The following is a 15,286-nucleotide window of genomic DNA, read 5'->3' on the forward strand; positions in this document are numbered from 1 at the left end:
ATTTGATTAATAATTTAAAAATCTTACCATTGTATTATTTGTTCCCTATATATTCTTAATATGCATACCAAATATCCTGATAATTGAATATTGTTTATTTTTTATTCTAAATTCATGTTTTGTATATAATTTTAAAGTTCAAAAAAAAAAACTTAAATTTTAAATTTTTCTTAAATAAGATACTAGTTATTAATATATGTTTGTCTAAATATTTTGTATGCATAAAAGGTATATGGAGGAAAAAAAAATCCAAGGGTTAAGAATAAGAGTCTAAATTTGGTAAGGACGGACGGTAAAACTTATGTTTTAAAACATCTAATAATATATTGTCACACCAACATTTTACTTAAAATTCAATACATCTTACCACACCTAATAACATCTCAATAAACTCCTAATTTGATTGGATTTAAATATAGATATTAGAATTGATTAGGTGTAATTATACTTATTCTTAAATATGTAATAATATAATATGACATGTTGAGATTGAAGGGGTCAAACATGAGTTTTACACTACATCATTACATAATTTAATCTTTAAGAATAAAAGTTCATGCTAGTAATGAGTTCATGTAAAAATAATTAATTTGATACTCATAACTTATCGCTTAAACAAGTTTTAGAACTGTGTATAGTAGTTGTTTCACTTGACTTTTTGATACATTAAATGCAAGTATACATTCTAATATACTTTCTTTTTCGATAATAATAATTAAATAATATTTTTTAAAACAAGTAATAAAATTATTAATTTTTTATCATCAAAACAAAACACCAATCAATTTTTTGTATAGACAAAAATTAAATCTCAAACCTTTTATATAACTGTTAAAGACTTTATCCATCGAAGTAACTCCAATCCACAAATTATTACTATTTTAATATCAGCCATCTACGTTATTACAAATAAACTAACAAAAAGTCAAAAATTAATGCATCGTACACCACCACCAACCCATTTAATGAGTTTTTTTCACTAATAATTCAAAGAGTCAATTTTCTTCGGAACCTTCGTTAAAAAAACCAAACAAAACCTATCCACGTGTCGGTCATCCATGACCCAACACCAACGTCAGTCTCTCCGACCCAACTCGCTCGGGAAAAGCCAAAGAAATTTCCTCATTGGACCCCACACCACTTCTCTTGATTCCCACGCTTCCTCTCTCTCTCTCTTTCATATATAAACCTTTCTCTCTCTCACAAATTTTCACTCTCTCACACATTACATTTACTAAACCCAGAAACAAAAAACAATGCTCTTCAGCTCCAATCCCAACCGTCCGATCTGGACTCTGATCGGAATTCTTTATATATGTCCGGAGGTGATGATCAAATGGGCCGCGGCCCAGCCCGGCCCAGACTCTCAGTACCAGTACGCGAAGTTCAGCCCGTCGATGGCGATAATCGTGGTGGTGCTGATCGCCGCTCTTTTCTTCATGGGCTTTTTCTCGATCTACGTCCGCCACTGCTCTCAGGCCTCGTCCAGCTCCAACAGCGTCCGAATGAGAGGCCTCTCCCGACGCGCTGCCGCGGCGCGTGGGCTCGACGCGGCGGTCATCGAGACGTTCCCGACCTTGGTCTACTCCGCCGTCAAGGGGCTCAAGATCGGGAAGGGCGCGTTGGAGTGCGCGGTGTGTCTGAACGAGTTCGAGGACGACGAGAGGCTGCGCTTGATTCCGAAATGCGACCACGTGTTCCACCCCGAGTGCATCGACGCGTGGCTGGCTTCGCACACTACTTGCCCGGTTTGTCGGGCTAATCTCGTTCCCGAACCGGGCGAGTCGGTTCACCGGCTCGTCGAGCTGGACCCGCCCGAGTTGGACCTCGAGGGGCAATACGACGACGGTTTGGAGTCTGTGCACAACAGAGAGGCGGAAGTTGAGGAAGTGGGAGAGGGAGAGAGAGAGAAAGAAAAGGATGAAATGTTGGAGGTTTTAAATGTGAATCAAACTTTGAAGAGGAACCGTACACGTGGCGGTGGATCTCGATCCAACCGTGTGCGGAAGTTGTTATTCCCGCGGTCCCACTCGACCGGACACTCCCTGGTCCAACCGGGTGAGAACACGGACCGGTTCACTCTACGGCTTCCGGTCGAAGTGAGGAAGCAAGTAATGAACCGGCAGTTGAACCGGGCCACGAGCATGGTTTTGTTGCCGAGGGAAGGGAGTTCGAGGCTAGGGTATCGAAATGGTGGAGAGGAGAGTAATCGAGGGAAGAGTTATAGGCGGCTCGAGAAATTGGACCCGATGGTTAAGTCGGACCGCTGGGTGTTTACCATGGCACCACCATTCTTAGTGAGGGCATCATCATTGAGGTCACCAAGAGTGGCAACAAATAGTGGTGAAGGAACTTCGGCCCAACCAGTTAGACCAGTGGGGTTTGTAAGTGACTCGGCTCGACCCCCGGTTTAAGGCCAATTTTGATTCTTCAACATAGATTTAGTATATTTTGTTTTATTTATTTATTTTTCTTTTATTTTTTGGGTATTTTTTTAAATTTTATGTCATTACTTGGTCTCAATTTGTAAAATATATAAATGTACTATTTTTTTGTATGTAAGATGAACATAACAATCCTGACATTAAAAGTCAATTTGATCAAGATGCTAGGATTCTGTCTATGTTAAACTTTGATTTTTCTAATACATTGGCAAAAATTGTGTCATAAAAAAAAGAAAAAAAAGGAAAGATGGATAAGGTAGATAGCTGTTTTGAGTTCTGCACTGGTTGGTGCTAAGCCTACCTAAGTTGTGGAAACAAATACAACTTGACTATGCTTTTTTTGGTTGCCAATGCATTATTTTTCTGGCCATGTACATTTTTGTCAACAAGTTATAATAACTACCATTGAGGACAACTTATGCTTATGGTAGATGGGGCTGTCGAAAAAAATGTTGTTATTACTTACTCTACTCATCCCGAGAAAAAAACAAAAAAAAAAAAAAGCATGTTGGAGTTCAATGTTGTTGATCTATAAAAATAATAATTGAGGGAAGAGAAATTGCAATTTCCTCTTTTCTTTTTGACTACTTCCTTAATTAAATGATGTGATTTAAAGTTTTTTGTTTGGCAGCTTATGGAAATTGCCAAATACGAAATGGTTACGGCAACATTAATGAATCTCATACACGAATCATTTATGTGCCTCTTGGTTTTTGTGAAAATTCCCCTAATGAGATACACTTTTTTTACTTCTTTATTCGTTTCATTGATTCTTTTTAATTAGGTAAACTCCTTTAGACTTGTTAATGGAATTTAGTTTAGACCGATAAGGACGTTGTTCTCATGCTATGGTGACGTTTTCCTTGCTTCAATGATGGGTCAATTGCCTTAATTGACCGCAAGGGCAACCATATGGGAATGCCATTTGTAAACGCTAAAATTGATTTTCACGTCGTTGCACCCTTTTGTTACTCAAACTTTGTGTAAAGCCCAATGGTTATCTCTCTTGGTCTTCAACTTGGAACTAGAGTTATAAGTCATAACTAACGTTACCCAATTTGCAAGTTGGGAAGTACATATATGATACATCAGGCTTTTAAGTTCGAACAGCTTTAATTCCTTTTGCCTTTACAGTTTCTTTTCTCTTTAGCACTGGCTTGCACTTATGGCAATAAATCCCAGCCTCTTTCTTTGACTTCGGTGAAAAAGCAAGAATACAATATAAGTGCTATCTCCAACTCCAAAGCAAAGTTAGATCTTGAATTCTTTAGTCCTTGTCCGATTATTCATCAATTGCAACCAATTATTCTGTCAAATGAATGAAAGTTGAAACACACGACTTTGCGTGCCGTGTTTAAAATGTTACACTCTCCGTCTTATTTTATTTATCTTGTTTAAAAAATTAAACTTTGTAAGATAATATAATTTATTATCTTGTTTATCTTTTAAAATTGTATAAGTTTTCAAATTCTTAAATAAATTTATCAAAAAATTGAATTATTAATAAAATAAGAATATAATAGGAACATTAGTAAATTAATGACTTTTATTTTTAGAAATAGGACAATATTTTGAGACATCTCAAAATAGAATAGAGGACAAACAAAGTGAGATGGAGGTAGTAGTACAGTTAATGAGTGCTTTTAAGACATTTTTTAGTGAATTATTTTATAAAAATTTTGATATAACTTTTATGAGAAATAAAAAATGTTGTCAAAAAATCAATTCTCTTTTTTTTTAATAATTTTTTTAAAAAAATAATTTATTAACAAACGCTTTAGGACATTCGACTAATTTTTTTTCCCTTAAAATATTTTAAGCTCAACTGTCAATGATAGGTAGGTCGATGTTGATCACCGCCATATGTAAGGTGTGTTCCAACTGTCCAAGGCTATTGGAGATGGTGATTATGGTCCCAGGTCTTGGCTGTTATCAAATTTTAATGGGCGTAGCAGTATCTGAATAGGTTTTAACTATCAACCCTCTATAATTCATTATCTTTTGTTGCAATCCTGCCCTAAAATAAAGAGACTTCTCACATCACATGTTATGTTGTGTCCATTGCAAACTCCACTTTCTTTGGATACATAAATTATTGTGTGCGTTTGTTATACATTAGCATTTTAGGCTGCATTGGCTACATAACTTAACTTACAATTAATCCTATACTCATAAATTTAAAAAAAAAAAAAAAAACATCCATCCAGTGTACAAAATACAAAACTTTCATTTTTATAGACCGAGAAAAGTTGTATCCAGTATACAATACTACAATCCTACACGATACCACTTGGGTGCAACACGCGTTTGTAAACACTGGCAGCTGTGACTTGTCCTATATTTGGACTCTTTTACAGAAATCTTTCTAAATCTTTTTCTTTTTTTTTTCATTTATTTTGTTGTTATGTAATTGTTTTTACATGTTAAGAGCCAGCAAACAAAATATTTTAACGTGGACAGAATAAAAACAATTAGTTTCCTGCATTGGAAGGGGCCAACAAACAAGTTGTTATAGTTAATTTTTTACGAAGATTCGTGTCAAATTCATGGAAAGGGCTAAGGCCGGTCAATTTTGACTGTTTCCCTAATGATATAATAAGGTTTGAGTTTTTGGATAACATTTCATTTTCAGTGCTAATTGTTTGGCATTTCTTGAAATCAACCTATTGCTTAGTAATTTCCTCATGAGGAAAGGAGTTGCACAATGAAAAAAAAAATGGTTCATTATTTGGGGGTGTTTTGGAGTTTACCAGTGAAATGAAATAGCTTGGTCAGTTGCATTGCATGTGAACTTTGCGAGTGTTCGTGGAATCTAATACCATCTCTCTGTATTCCATCAACTTCAATGTTCCACGGTTCCACCACTTGCGGGAAATTTATGTTAAATTAATTCATGGCCATTCTTTCAGACACACACCATAGTCTATGGATACTTAGTTTTGTGTGTTAGGTTCTACAAAGGCTGGTTAGTCTTTTTTTTCTTTTTACAGTAAAAAGGGATTTTTTGGCGTGAACTCGTTAACCCACGCCACGTAACCTAATGAGTAATACCACGTGTAATACCGAGATTTTGATGTGGTTATCATTGCACATTTATTTAAGCGTCATTATTTTAATCACTCAACTTCTACTAAGTATCATGTGAAACGAGAATTCATGGTGTTACGTTAGTCAAACTTTTCAAGCCTATATATACCTAGACTCACTCCAAGTGGCTCATAAAAAATGTTAGGACTTGGTTTAGGTCCAATGCATCTAATACACTAGACTCAGTCAGATGGTGACACGTGTCTAAAAATGAACACATATCATCGTCTCAATAGATCCAGTACTACTGGACATCGAACCTAAGTTTGACCCAAAATGCTGATGCTGCACTTTTACCTACTCATTTAATGTCATTATGGTTGAGATGGCTGCTAATGTAGTCTATGACTTGCAATGCTACATGCTCGTGATCCCAGATTCTCAGCACCCTAGATAAAGTCTGCCAAAAAAACAAATAAAGTCACTCCTTCTTTTACTTCAAGTTCCCCCAACTTCTCACATGTTCTAAATCCTTGAAATTGTTTATGTTATCTGAAAAAAATTGATTGAGATGTCTAAAGATTAATCACTATTTGGTTAAGTTCATACAAGCAACACAAAAATGCATTTCACTATGATGTTTCACATGTTTAATGTGTTTTTTTTTTTTTTTTTTTTTGGAGAATCACATGTTCAATGTTTTACTACAACAAAAGCAGGCTATGGTGACGAAATCTAGTAAAAGTAAACAATTTCATCTCCAAATGATAACATTTAGTGAGGAAAAGAAGAATTTGTCATCAAATATTATAAAAATTTTAAAATTGGTGACGAAATCAATATTTCGTCAGCAAAGATGTACCAATTGGTGACGAAATATTTATTTCGTCACTATAGGTCATAAAAAAAGGCAAACCTAGGGTGACGAAATATTCATGTCACCAAAGACTTACTAGAGGTGACAAAATTCTAAATTCGTCACCCAATATTAGGATGTAGGTGTAAATTTTCGTCACCTATTGTTTAACCAAAGACTAACTGAAGGTGACGAAATTCCAAATTCATCATCCAATATTAAGATGGAGGTATTTTTGGTGACGAAATAAGTGTTCATCACCTATTGTTTACAAATAATTAAGGATGACCATGGGTAGGGTATACCCATATATACCTGACCCAATTAATTTATCCATGGATATCTGATTACCTTACCCAATTGTTATCCAGTTTGTTTATCCACAGATATTCATACCCTACCCAAAGCCGATTTTTATAAAATCACCAAATATGCTAAAAAACTAGTAAAATGACCAATATATCCTCAAAATCTCTAAAATAAGCAAAATACCCATGAAACCTTTAAAATACCCATGAGATTGGTGGCAAAAAGATAGTTTTTGTGGGACTACTTGAACTCAAATAATTTTCTGTAAAGTTTGGAAGCTAAGACAATTTTTTAGTAAACAAAATATGACATTCAGTTTCCCCTACAAAAGGTAAGTGAGAATTAGAATTTAATCTTTGCTGTTGATGAGGGGAAAATAAGGAAATTCAAAATTTTTTTTTTTTCAATCACCATAATTGAAAAATAAATTGATTGTGACTGGGACATTATAGCCAACCTAAACCAAAACATGACCAACCTATAGGCAATAGCATGCAAACCGAACTTCTGTTCTGTTCTGGAAGAACTTCTGGCCCAGGCCTATTCTAAATTTTGACACATCCAAAACCTTAATCTAGTCCAAGGTGAAGGCCTGGCAATAAAACTATACATTATTGAAATATAAATGCTTAGAAGGTTTTGTTTTTTAATATTAAAAAAAAAAAAAAAAGATAAAGAGTTTTTATTCAAAAAATATCATTTTCAACAATTGAATGGAAAAAGGAGAGACATTCTTCCAACAAGATTAACACCTCTTCATCCTCTTTAGCAGCTCAGCCAAATGAGCAACACGATTACATAAGTTGTAACATGGATTTTATTTTGGTGATGATTTGTGGTTAAAAGTTAAAACTTCAATTTGGATGCGTTGCCTATGAGATGTTTTTGGAAATATATGGAATTTGTTTTACCTATTCAGCTCTTAAAAATTATACGTTTTCAAATAAAATAATTTTTGGTTAGCAACAATTTTTTTGCCTTTCATTTTATTTTATTTTATTTTTTGAGGGAATTGTCTTTTATTTTCTCAAAATGGGTTTTGAGACTTTGAGTTATATCATGTCAAATATAATTTTTATTCTAAAAATAGCAAGAAACAAATGTTTTCCCAATCTTGGAAAAAAATTTAGTGTTTTAGAACAGTTTTAAAAAAATTGCTACCAAACACACCCTTATTAAATCTAAGATTTTTCAACCAGAAAAAGTTTAGAAATTTCCAAAAGTGATGAAAGAAGTACAGCTTAAAAAAAAAAAAAAAAAAATCATTTACACAAAGAACTTTTTTTTATTAGACAATAAGAAAAGAGTTTATACAAAATATATTACATTATTGGGTTGTTTAACAAAAGAGGGTCATTCTCTACTGTTACCCCAACCCATAATATCTAGCAACATAATTAGCTGTACAAAAGAGGGACAGTGAGTATGTTCTCTTATTTTATCTACTTGATTTCTGCCACTTTTTGCCAAAACTTATGCTCAACTGTTTCTCTCATAATATAGTATTATACGTATTGTAGTTAAACCGTCCATTGCCTCTCTAAAAGCCTCCCACAATCACAATGCAAAACAGGAAAAAACATACCGGGAAATCACTACACCAAAATAATTAAGTATATTACATCAAGTGTTAATATAACAAAATTAGTATAATAGTATTAGACATAATGTCACAACTACAAACTAAAGTCGTTGCAATAATAACTTAAAAGTTAAAAATGATAAATTATTACTTTATTAATAATTAGTTACAATAACTTATAATTTTTAGTTACAATAATGGCATGAATACTAAATTGCATTAAGAATTTTTTTTGCAATGACATAAATTGAAGAAATTGTTATAATAACTTGATACCAATTATTTAAGCTTATTACACACACACACACACACATATACATTTGCTGTAATAAGTTGCCACTTAGAAATTTCCATTGTAATAGATTGCAAAATAATTAGTATTAAGTTATTACAATAATTTCTTCAATTAAAGTTATAGCAAAAAAAAATTTCTTAATACAATTTTGTATTAAAGCCTCTACTTTTAAGTTACTATTACAACAGATTTTAATTTGTAGATTGATATTATGTCTAATACCACTATACTAATTTTGTTGTATTAACATTTGATGTAATAGACTTATTTTGGTGTAATGAAAAGAAAAAGAGTGAGAGGTTGGCAAATAATTATTTGTGTAACAATTTAAAACTTTATGTCACCAAAAATGTTAAGTGAGTCAATATTTGCAACATAAGAAATTATTTATTTTTGATAATCTGATGAGTATGATATGATTTGAAGGTTGAAACTATATTGTCTACTTCATAATAATAATTCTTTTTTATTAGGTTAAAACACCAACTAATTTTTGGTGTAAATAGAATTTGAACCTATGTATTTCTATTGTAACAACAGTGCTTTGTGGAAAGATGTAGTAAAAATAAAATTTAAAAAAAAAACTTTATAAATAGACATTTATTAAGTCAAACACTTTCAACTTGAAAAGTTTAGAATAGGAGCATGCATCTAACCCACCAACCCAACGAAACCGACCCAATTCAACCCAAATTGACACCTTGAGTTGGTTTTTATAGGTTGGTGAGTCGGGTTGGGTTGCAATTTTATTTTGAGTTTCAAGTTGGGTCGAGTTCAGGTTGATAGTTCTTTTAACCCATCTAACCTAACCTGACCCACTATACGCACATAAGTTTATTTTATAACTCTTGTTTTCATATTTTATTTTGATTCATTCTAGTTTTTGAGAATTAGTTTTGATAAATTCAAAATTTTGGAATATAAATATTTAGGTATATTATAAATTGTAATAATATATTATTAAGAAAAGCTTAAATAGCCGATGAAAGTCTAAATTTCTTTACAAGAGATGAAACAATGCAACACAATACACCGACCGAACCCAGCCCAACCCAAGTTTGGTTGGATTGAGAATTTTAGGAAGTGCTGCAACAGATGAAGTGGGTACTATACAATCCAAACGTAATGGGTTGGATTTCTGTAAGAATTGAAATCATCCCCATCGAGAGGCCCAGCCCAAGTCTGATAAACACTACCACTCGTTGTGTCTCTCTGCAACAGTCTGAGAAACGGAAAAGAAAAAAAAAATGGAGAATGAGGAAGCGGAAGGTCAACAAAACTCACAGCAAAACCAGCACAAGAGGAACAAGAGCTCCTCTTCCTCAACAGTGATAAAGATACCATCTTACCAGGAAGTTATTGAGAGCTCACAGTCAAAGTCAACCCCACCTTCTCTCTTCAACCCCTCCAAGTCCTTTTCTCAAGCCTTCTCTTTCATCAAATCCTCTGAGTTCTACACCCCACCACCACAACCACCACCCTCCAATACCACTTCCTCTTCACAGTCCTCACAGGCCTTGAATGGCACTGTTTCCAGGTACCCATTTGGCCCTTTTCAATTCTAAATTCATTGGTGGTGTTGTTTCTGTTTGTTTTGGTGCAAAGTTGGGTTTTTTAGGAGATTTTATGGTGGTATATTTTATTCTCGAGTTACCCATTTGCCTGTTTTATTCAAAACTGTTATCTTTTTTGTTTGTCTATAAGAGTACTTTGTTGTTATTTGTTTGGGGAAATTGGGTTATTGTTTTTTCTGGAGGAAGTTTGGTTTCTGGGAGATTTCTATGGTTCTAGAATTTAGAATTGAGGTACCCATTTGGGTTATATTGGACGAAAGTTAGTTTCTGGGAAAATGTTGGGTTATTGTTTGGTTTGGTGGAAAGTGACTATGGGGAGGTTTTGTGATCGTTTTCTTGCTTTTGGTGGATTTGAGAATGGAGGGAAAGGAAATCTGGGGGCTTGAGGATTCTATTGGGGTAAAACTTAGTAACTGTTCCTTAGCTTCAATATGTTAGGTTTTCCAATTAATTTAAACACAGCTGTATTGAATTTAATTGTCATTGGAAAAGATAACAATGTTTGTGCTTTATTGGTCAATGCAACCATGCATTTGAATTTAATCAGGGAACCTAATGTACAGCTCAACACCTAAGGAATTGTAACTAAGTTTTGTGACAAAACTTTTGCCTATTCTCTTGGCTTTTGTTTTTAAGAGAGGAAAGTTTGAGTAAATTATGCAATATGTAATTTAGTCAATGTGTTTGTGGTGAAAGAGCTTTTTTTTTTTTTACTCAGGTACCAAATAGTTGAGTAAATTATGAGTGGTCTTTTGTGCCAGGTCTCACAAATAGTGACTCTATTAATTCTTTTATAGATTTGATTTACATGTAGATAGTTCTCCATTTGTAATTCTTTAGGCTACTTCATGACTATTTTCACAAGGTAGTTTTGTTTCAATAAAATTATTCTTACCTATAAAAAAAAAGGTTTAAGGACCAAAAAAAGAAAAGAAATTTTATTTCATTGCGTGCGTTATTCTCAGGGAGCAAAGGTAGAATTAGGGTTTAGTCTTGACTTTCGAGGAATGTTAGGTTCTGTTTATAATGTTTTTGTTGATTTGTACCTGAGGAAACAAAGAACTTTAGATGATGAAGCTAAGACAACCGTTTAGCATTGAATCTTTTAGTGGCCTTCTTGTTGGCATTAGCAGGTTAAATTTTTTAATTCTGACAATCAATAAGAACCTAAAACTAGAACACTCATAAGTTTTTTTTTTTTTTTTTCCTATTTGTTGTTGTTCTCAGTTTCAAAGTGGTTGATCTTGGGGTGAGGAAGTTTGTTTCTATGCTTTTGTTTGATTTTTGGATGCGTTCTGTGGTTTGTTGTTTCTTTGGGGCTTGAAATTGAGATGTTATATGTGGTCTGTTGTTTGTTTTAGACAAATTGGTCAATCTCATCCACCATCCTCTACATCACCGGCTTCTGCTGCTGCTCCTGCTACTTCATCACCGTTGTCAACTTCACTTGCCACACAGAGTCGCAATGCAATTCTTGTGAGCCACAGACAGGTAAGGCTATTTGGGGCATTCTTTGTTTTTAAGCATTTGATATGCATCATAGCTGCCGAGCCTGTTGTAGATGATGTTGTCACTACAGCAACTGTTCATTAACTTGAACTTCAAGCATTTGTTGGTAATGGTAGATGTATTGTAAGGTTTCTGTTGGAAGTGATGGATTTGTTCACAAGACAATACAATAATACATGCACCTTTATAATTACTTTCCCAGATTTTTTGGATGCCACATCTCATTTGTTGATATAATATTGATCTTAGCATTTGTTCCTTATTATGATAGAAGTATGTGTTAATAGTGCAAAATGGTAAGAAGAAGATTTGGTATGACTGTATTGATCAATATTAGTTAGTATAAATTATAAGGGTAAAACTAGGTACAGTTCCATAGGTGCAATATATTAGGTTCTCCAATTAAATTCAAACAAATAGCTGCATTGTATTTAATTGTCCTTGAAAAAATGACACTTTTTGTGTTTCATTGGTCAATGCAACCATGTGTTTGAATTTAATGGGGAGACCTAATGTATTTCCCCTAAGGAATTGTTCATAAATTTTGCCCAAACTATGAAGTATAGCTCATATCACTCTGCTACATAGTTATTCATTTAGGAAAAAACTATTCTCTTATTTTTTACATATAAAAGTAGATTTTCCCTAAACTAGGTTGGAGAAAATAACTTCTATCAACAACCGGATCTTGAAGTTCTATTCTATTTGTACCCCCAGCATAATAAGTGTAGAAAAACGGTCGGAAAATCAATTAACCAAGGGTGGAATGAAAATTGTTGGTCAAAGCTGTTTAACTTTTTGTAGTTGCATAAGTTATGTCATAGTTCAGTAGGAAGTGGGACAAACTTAGAAGGAGAGGGAAAGGCAGCAGTGATACTATCGTACATTAAAAAATTTGGAATATTTGTGATGTAATTACTGTGATACCTTAGATTCATTGAATATTGAATTGAATTAGTTGAGAGTGTGTTGTGAGGGTATGTGTTGAGTCCCAAGTTGGGTATATACTAGCTCAATCTGGGCTTTAACTACAAAGAACCTCAACTGTGACTAGACTAGTGGCCAGCACTTTTCCTTAGTTCGTTACATTTACTCTCTTCAATACTGTGAAATCTATCTTATTTTCCTTAAAAGCTTGAGGGTAAGTGTTGGAATATCTAAATTTTTATGACATCTTCTTACTGAACTTTTTGGTCCAAAAAAATGTTTGTTCTCAGCAGAACTGCTTAATACCAATTACAGAGTTGTCTGTTACTTTTACTTAGCCTGAATGTGAAAGTCCTCTCTCCTTTTTCAGAAGGGAAACCCCTTGCTCAAACATATCAGGAATGTGAGGTGGGCTTTTGCAGATATTGTTTGTGACTACTTACTTGGTCAAAGCTCATGTGCTCTCTATCTGAGGTTTGAACACTTGCACCTATATATATCATTTTCTATGTTTGTAAGGTGATAACTTGGTGCTTTATTGAGGGACTTCTTCTGTTAGAACCTTAGTTCACAAAAATATTCGGCATGGCTTTGATATATAGAGTGGCCTAGCTTGTCATTTCTATTTAATCATTTTATTATATGAATTTTAAAAATCCATCCTTTTGCATCAATGTGTATTAAGTTTACCAATTGATGCAGTCTTCGGTATCATCTGCTGCACCCAGACTACCTATATTACCGAATCAGAGAACTGCAAAAGAATTTCAAGCTTCGTATTGTTCTATGTCATGTCGATGTGGTAAGCCACCCTGCTTTCTTGTCTGTAATATAACTTTTTCTTATCCAAGTTTTTTAATGATCCATGTGGACATATAAATTAGAAGTTTTGTTGTTAATATAAATGGGCGAGTTTACATTTTTCCTTTCCATTGGTTTCAGGAAGATGTAGCTAAGCCTTTACTTGAAGTTACTAAAACAGCTCTGCTTCATGACTGTACCCTATTATGTGCTTGGAGGTAATTTCCTCTTTAAATACAGATGACAACCATATGTAATATGCTAAAGACATCTATTCAAGTGTATTGGAGCCTGGTTCTGTTCTTATTACCAGTAACAAAATCATCTTTTTCAGATTTTCTATGGCTCTAACCTAAGTATGACTCCTTGACTACCTATCCTTTTGGCTACTTTCTGTTATAGCTTGGAGGAATGTGGTCGCTACTTGGAGACTATAAAAGTATATGAAAACAAGCCAGCAGACATTATTCAAGGCCAAATGGATACAGACTATCTATCACGGGTATTATATTTTGGTTCTCATTGGTTTAGAATCAATTTATTTTTTTATATTAATTTGCTTAAATTTGAAATATCTAGGGTGCATTTGTTCAGTTTAGCACTATGAGTTAATTGAACTGAACCTAATTCTTTTTAAATGTAGCTAACTCATGCTCTTACAACGGTTCGACATGTTAACAAGACTGATGTAGTCACCCTTGGTACTACATTCGGGGTATGACGCTGCTTTGTACCTGGATCTTTCCATTAGGAGTTTTCTTTCTTTCTTTCTTCTTCTTCTTATTTTTTTGGTTACTATTTTTGGTGTAAATATTGATATGCTGATTGTCATGTTAATGCAGTCCCTTTCTCATATCATGGATGCATCAATGGAAGATCTAGCTCGATGCCCTGGAATAGGAGAGCGCAAGGTACTTTTCCATTGTTTAAAGTGAGTCAAGTCATACTATAATAGGTTCTTGTTTCTTGTGTGATGTTATTCAGTTGATTGCATATATAAGCTAGAGGCATTTTTAAAATTTTGAATACCTTTAAGTAAAGGAATTGATGGTGTGAAACAAAAGGAATCTACTCTGTTCATCAGGTAAAACGCTTGTATGACACTTTTCATGAGCCATTCAAGCGTGTTGTTGCCAGCCGCCCTGCTGTTCCTGAAACTCCTGTCCAGAACAATATTGAACCTGTCTCAGTGAGTGAAGAGAAAGGAAAGGAGAAGGCCACAGAAGATGCAAGCAACAAGAAGAATGAGCCTGAATTGACAGTTAAATCTGCCCTGTCTGCTGCTTTTGCCAAGTATGCTGATAAAGTTGGTCAAAAGAATGCAAAGATGGCAGGGGAGAAGAAAGGAGAAACAAGGGCTAGTGTCGAATCAGAAGCTGAAAAATAAGAACTCCTTGGGAAGTTGCTCCAAGTGGATATACCTTTCCAGATCTCAAGGTAACCACAAGCAGGAGGGCTGGGTAGAGGGGAAATAATTGATATTTTCCCTTATTATGGCGCACTGGGAAGAAAACTGATTGTGGCAGAGCTGCAATTGCATTAGTGAGGCACACTTACTCTAATGCTCTCCTATATGAGGCGGTATAAAAGATCGGAATCACCAAATTTTGTTCAACTGGTGGTCAACACAAGATATAAAATCTGAAAGTCATTATGTATTGGTATGTATATAGACACACACCTTGAAGCAAATTTCTGTAGTGCTAACTATCATCTTCTGCAATGAAAATGGGCAGTCTCTTCAAAGGTTGCCAAAAAAGAAAGAGCACTATAATGCCCTTGAGTGGCTCATAAGAAATTTGTTATATTGAATTCTATTTGTATGATGAACTATGTGGTATGATTTATAGAAGCTTGACAGACTCCCAGAAATAATGTTTCATTCTTGATGAACTTGTAAAGTAGGTTCGCTACATTGCTTCAGAATCTGATGTACATCGAACTAGATTGGAGTTAAATCAC

General features: G+C 34.2%; 2 protein-coding genes across 4 annotated transcripts; both read left to right on the plus strand.

Annotated features, from left to right (window-relative positions):
* Window positions 1–1,195: 1,195 nt before the first annotated feature.
* On the plus strand, window positions 1,196–2,604 carry LOC115978741 (E3 ubiquitin-protein ligase ATL6-like). Its single transcript, XM_031100599.1, has one exon. The coding sequence runs from the start codon at window positions 1,257–1,259 to the stop codon at window positions 2,412–2,414; it is 1,158 nt and encodes a 385-aa protein (XP_030956459.1). The 5' UTR covers window positions 1,196–1,256; the 3' UTR covers window positions 2,415–2,604.
* A 7,105-nt stretch (window positions 2,605–9,709) lies between these two features.
* LOC115982687 (DNA excision repair protein ERCC-1) lies at window positions 9,710–15,286 on the plus strand. Of its 3 annotated transcripts, none has more exons than XM_031105362.1 (9): window positions 9,710–10,050; window positions 11,449–11,578; window positions 12,894–12,997; window positions 13,226–13,325; window positions 13,466–13,542; window positions 13,727–13,826; window positions 13,968–14,039; window positions 14,167–14,255; window positions 14,389–14,516. In XM_031105362.1, exons 1-9 carry the CDS (start codon window positions 9,761–9,763, stop codon window positions 14,423–14,425), a joined length of 999 nt encoding a protein of 332 aa, XP_030961222.1. In that variant the 5' UTR covers window positions 9,710–9,760; the 3' UTR covers window positions 14,426–14,516. The 3 variants fall into 3 exon arrangements, with proteins under 3 accessions (XP_030961222.1, XP_030961223.1, XP_030961220.1); XM_031105363.1 differs by having other exon boundaries at window positions 14,167–14,235; window positions 14,389–14,479; XM_031105360.1 differs by having other exon boundaries at window positions 9,711–10,050; window positions 14,167–14,235; window positions 14,409–15,286.

The sequence above is a fragment of the Quercus lobata genome, chromosome 3 (genome assembly GCF_001633185.2).
Source record: "Quercus lobata isolate SW786 chromosome 3, ValleyOak3.0 Primary Assembly, whole genome shotgun sequence".
NCBI lineage: Eukaryota > Viridiplantae > Streptophyta > Magnoliopsida > Fagales > Fagaceae > Quercus > Quercus lobata.

Excerpts from the sequence above, each read along its gene's own strand:
- LOC115982687 (XM_031105360.1), top strand. The coding sequence starts at position 9,761 with ATGGAGAATGAGGAAGCGGAAGGTCAACAAAACTCACAGCAAAACCAG. Across the intron at positions 11,579-12,893 it reads TTCTTGTGAGCCACAGACAG|AAGGGAAACCCCTTGCTCAA; the intron begins GTAAGGCTATTT and ends CTCCTTTTTCAG. Across the intron at positions 13,827-13,967 it reads ATACAGACTATCTATCACGG|CTAACTCATGCTCTTACAAC; the intron begins GTATTATATTTT and ends TTTTAAATGTAG.
- LOC115978741 (XM_031100599.1), top strand. The coding sequence starts at position 1,257 with ATGCTCTTCAGCTCCAATCCCAACCGTCCGATCTGGACTCTGATCGGA.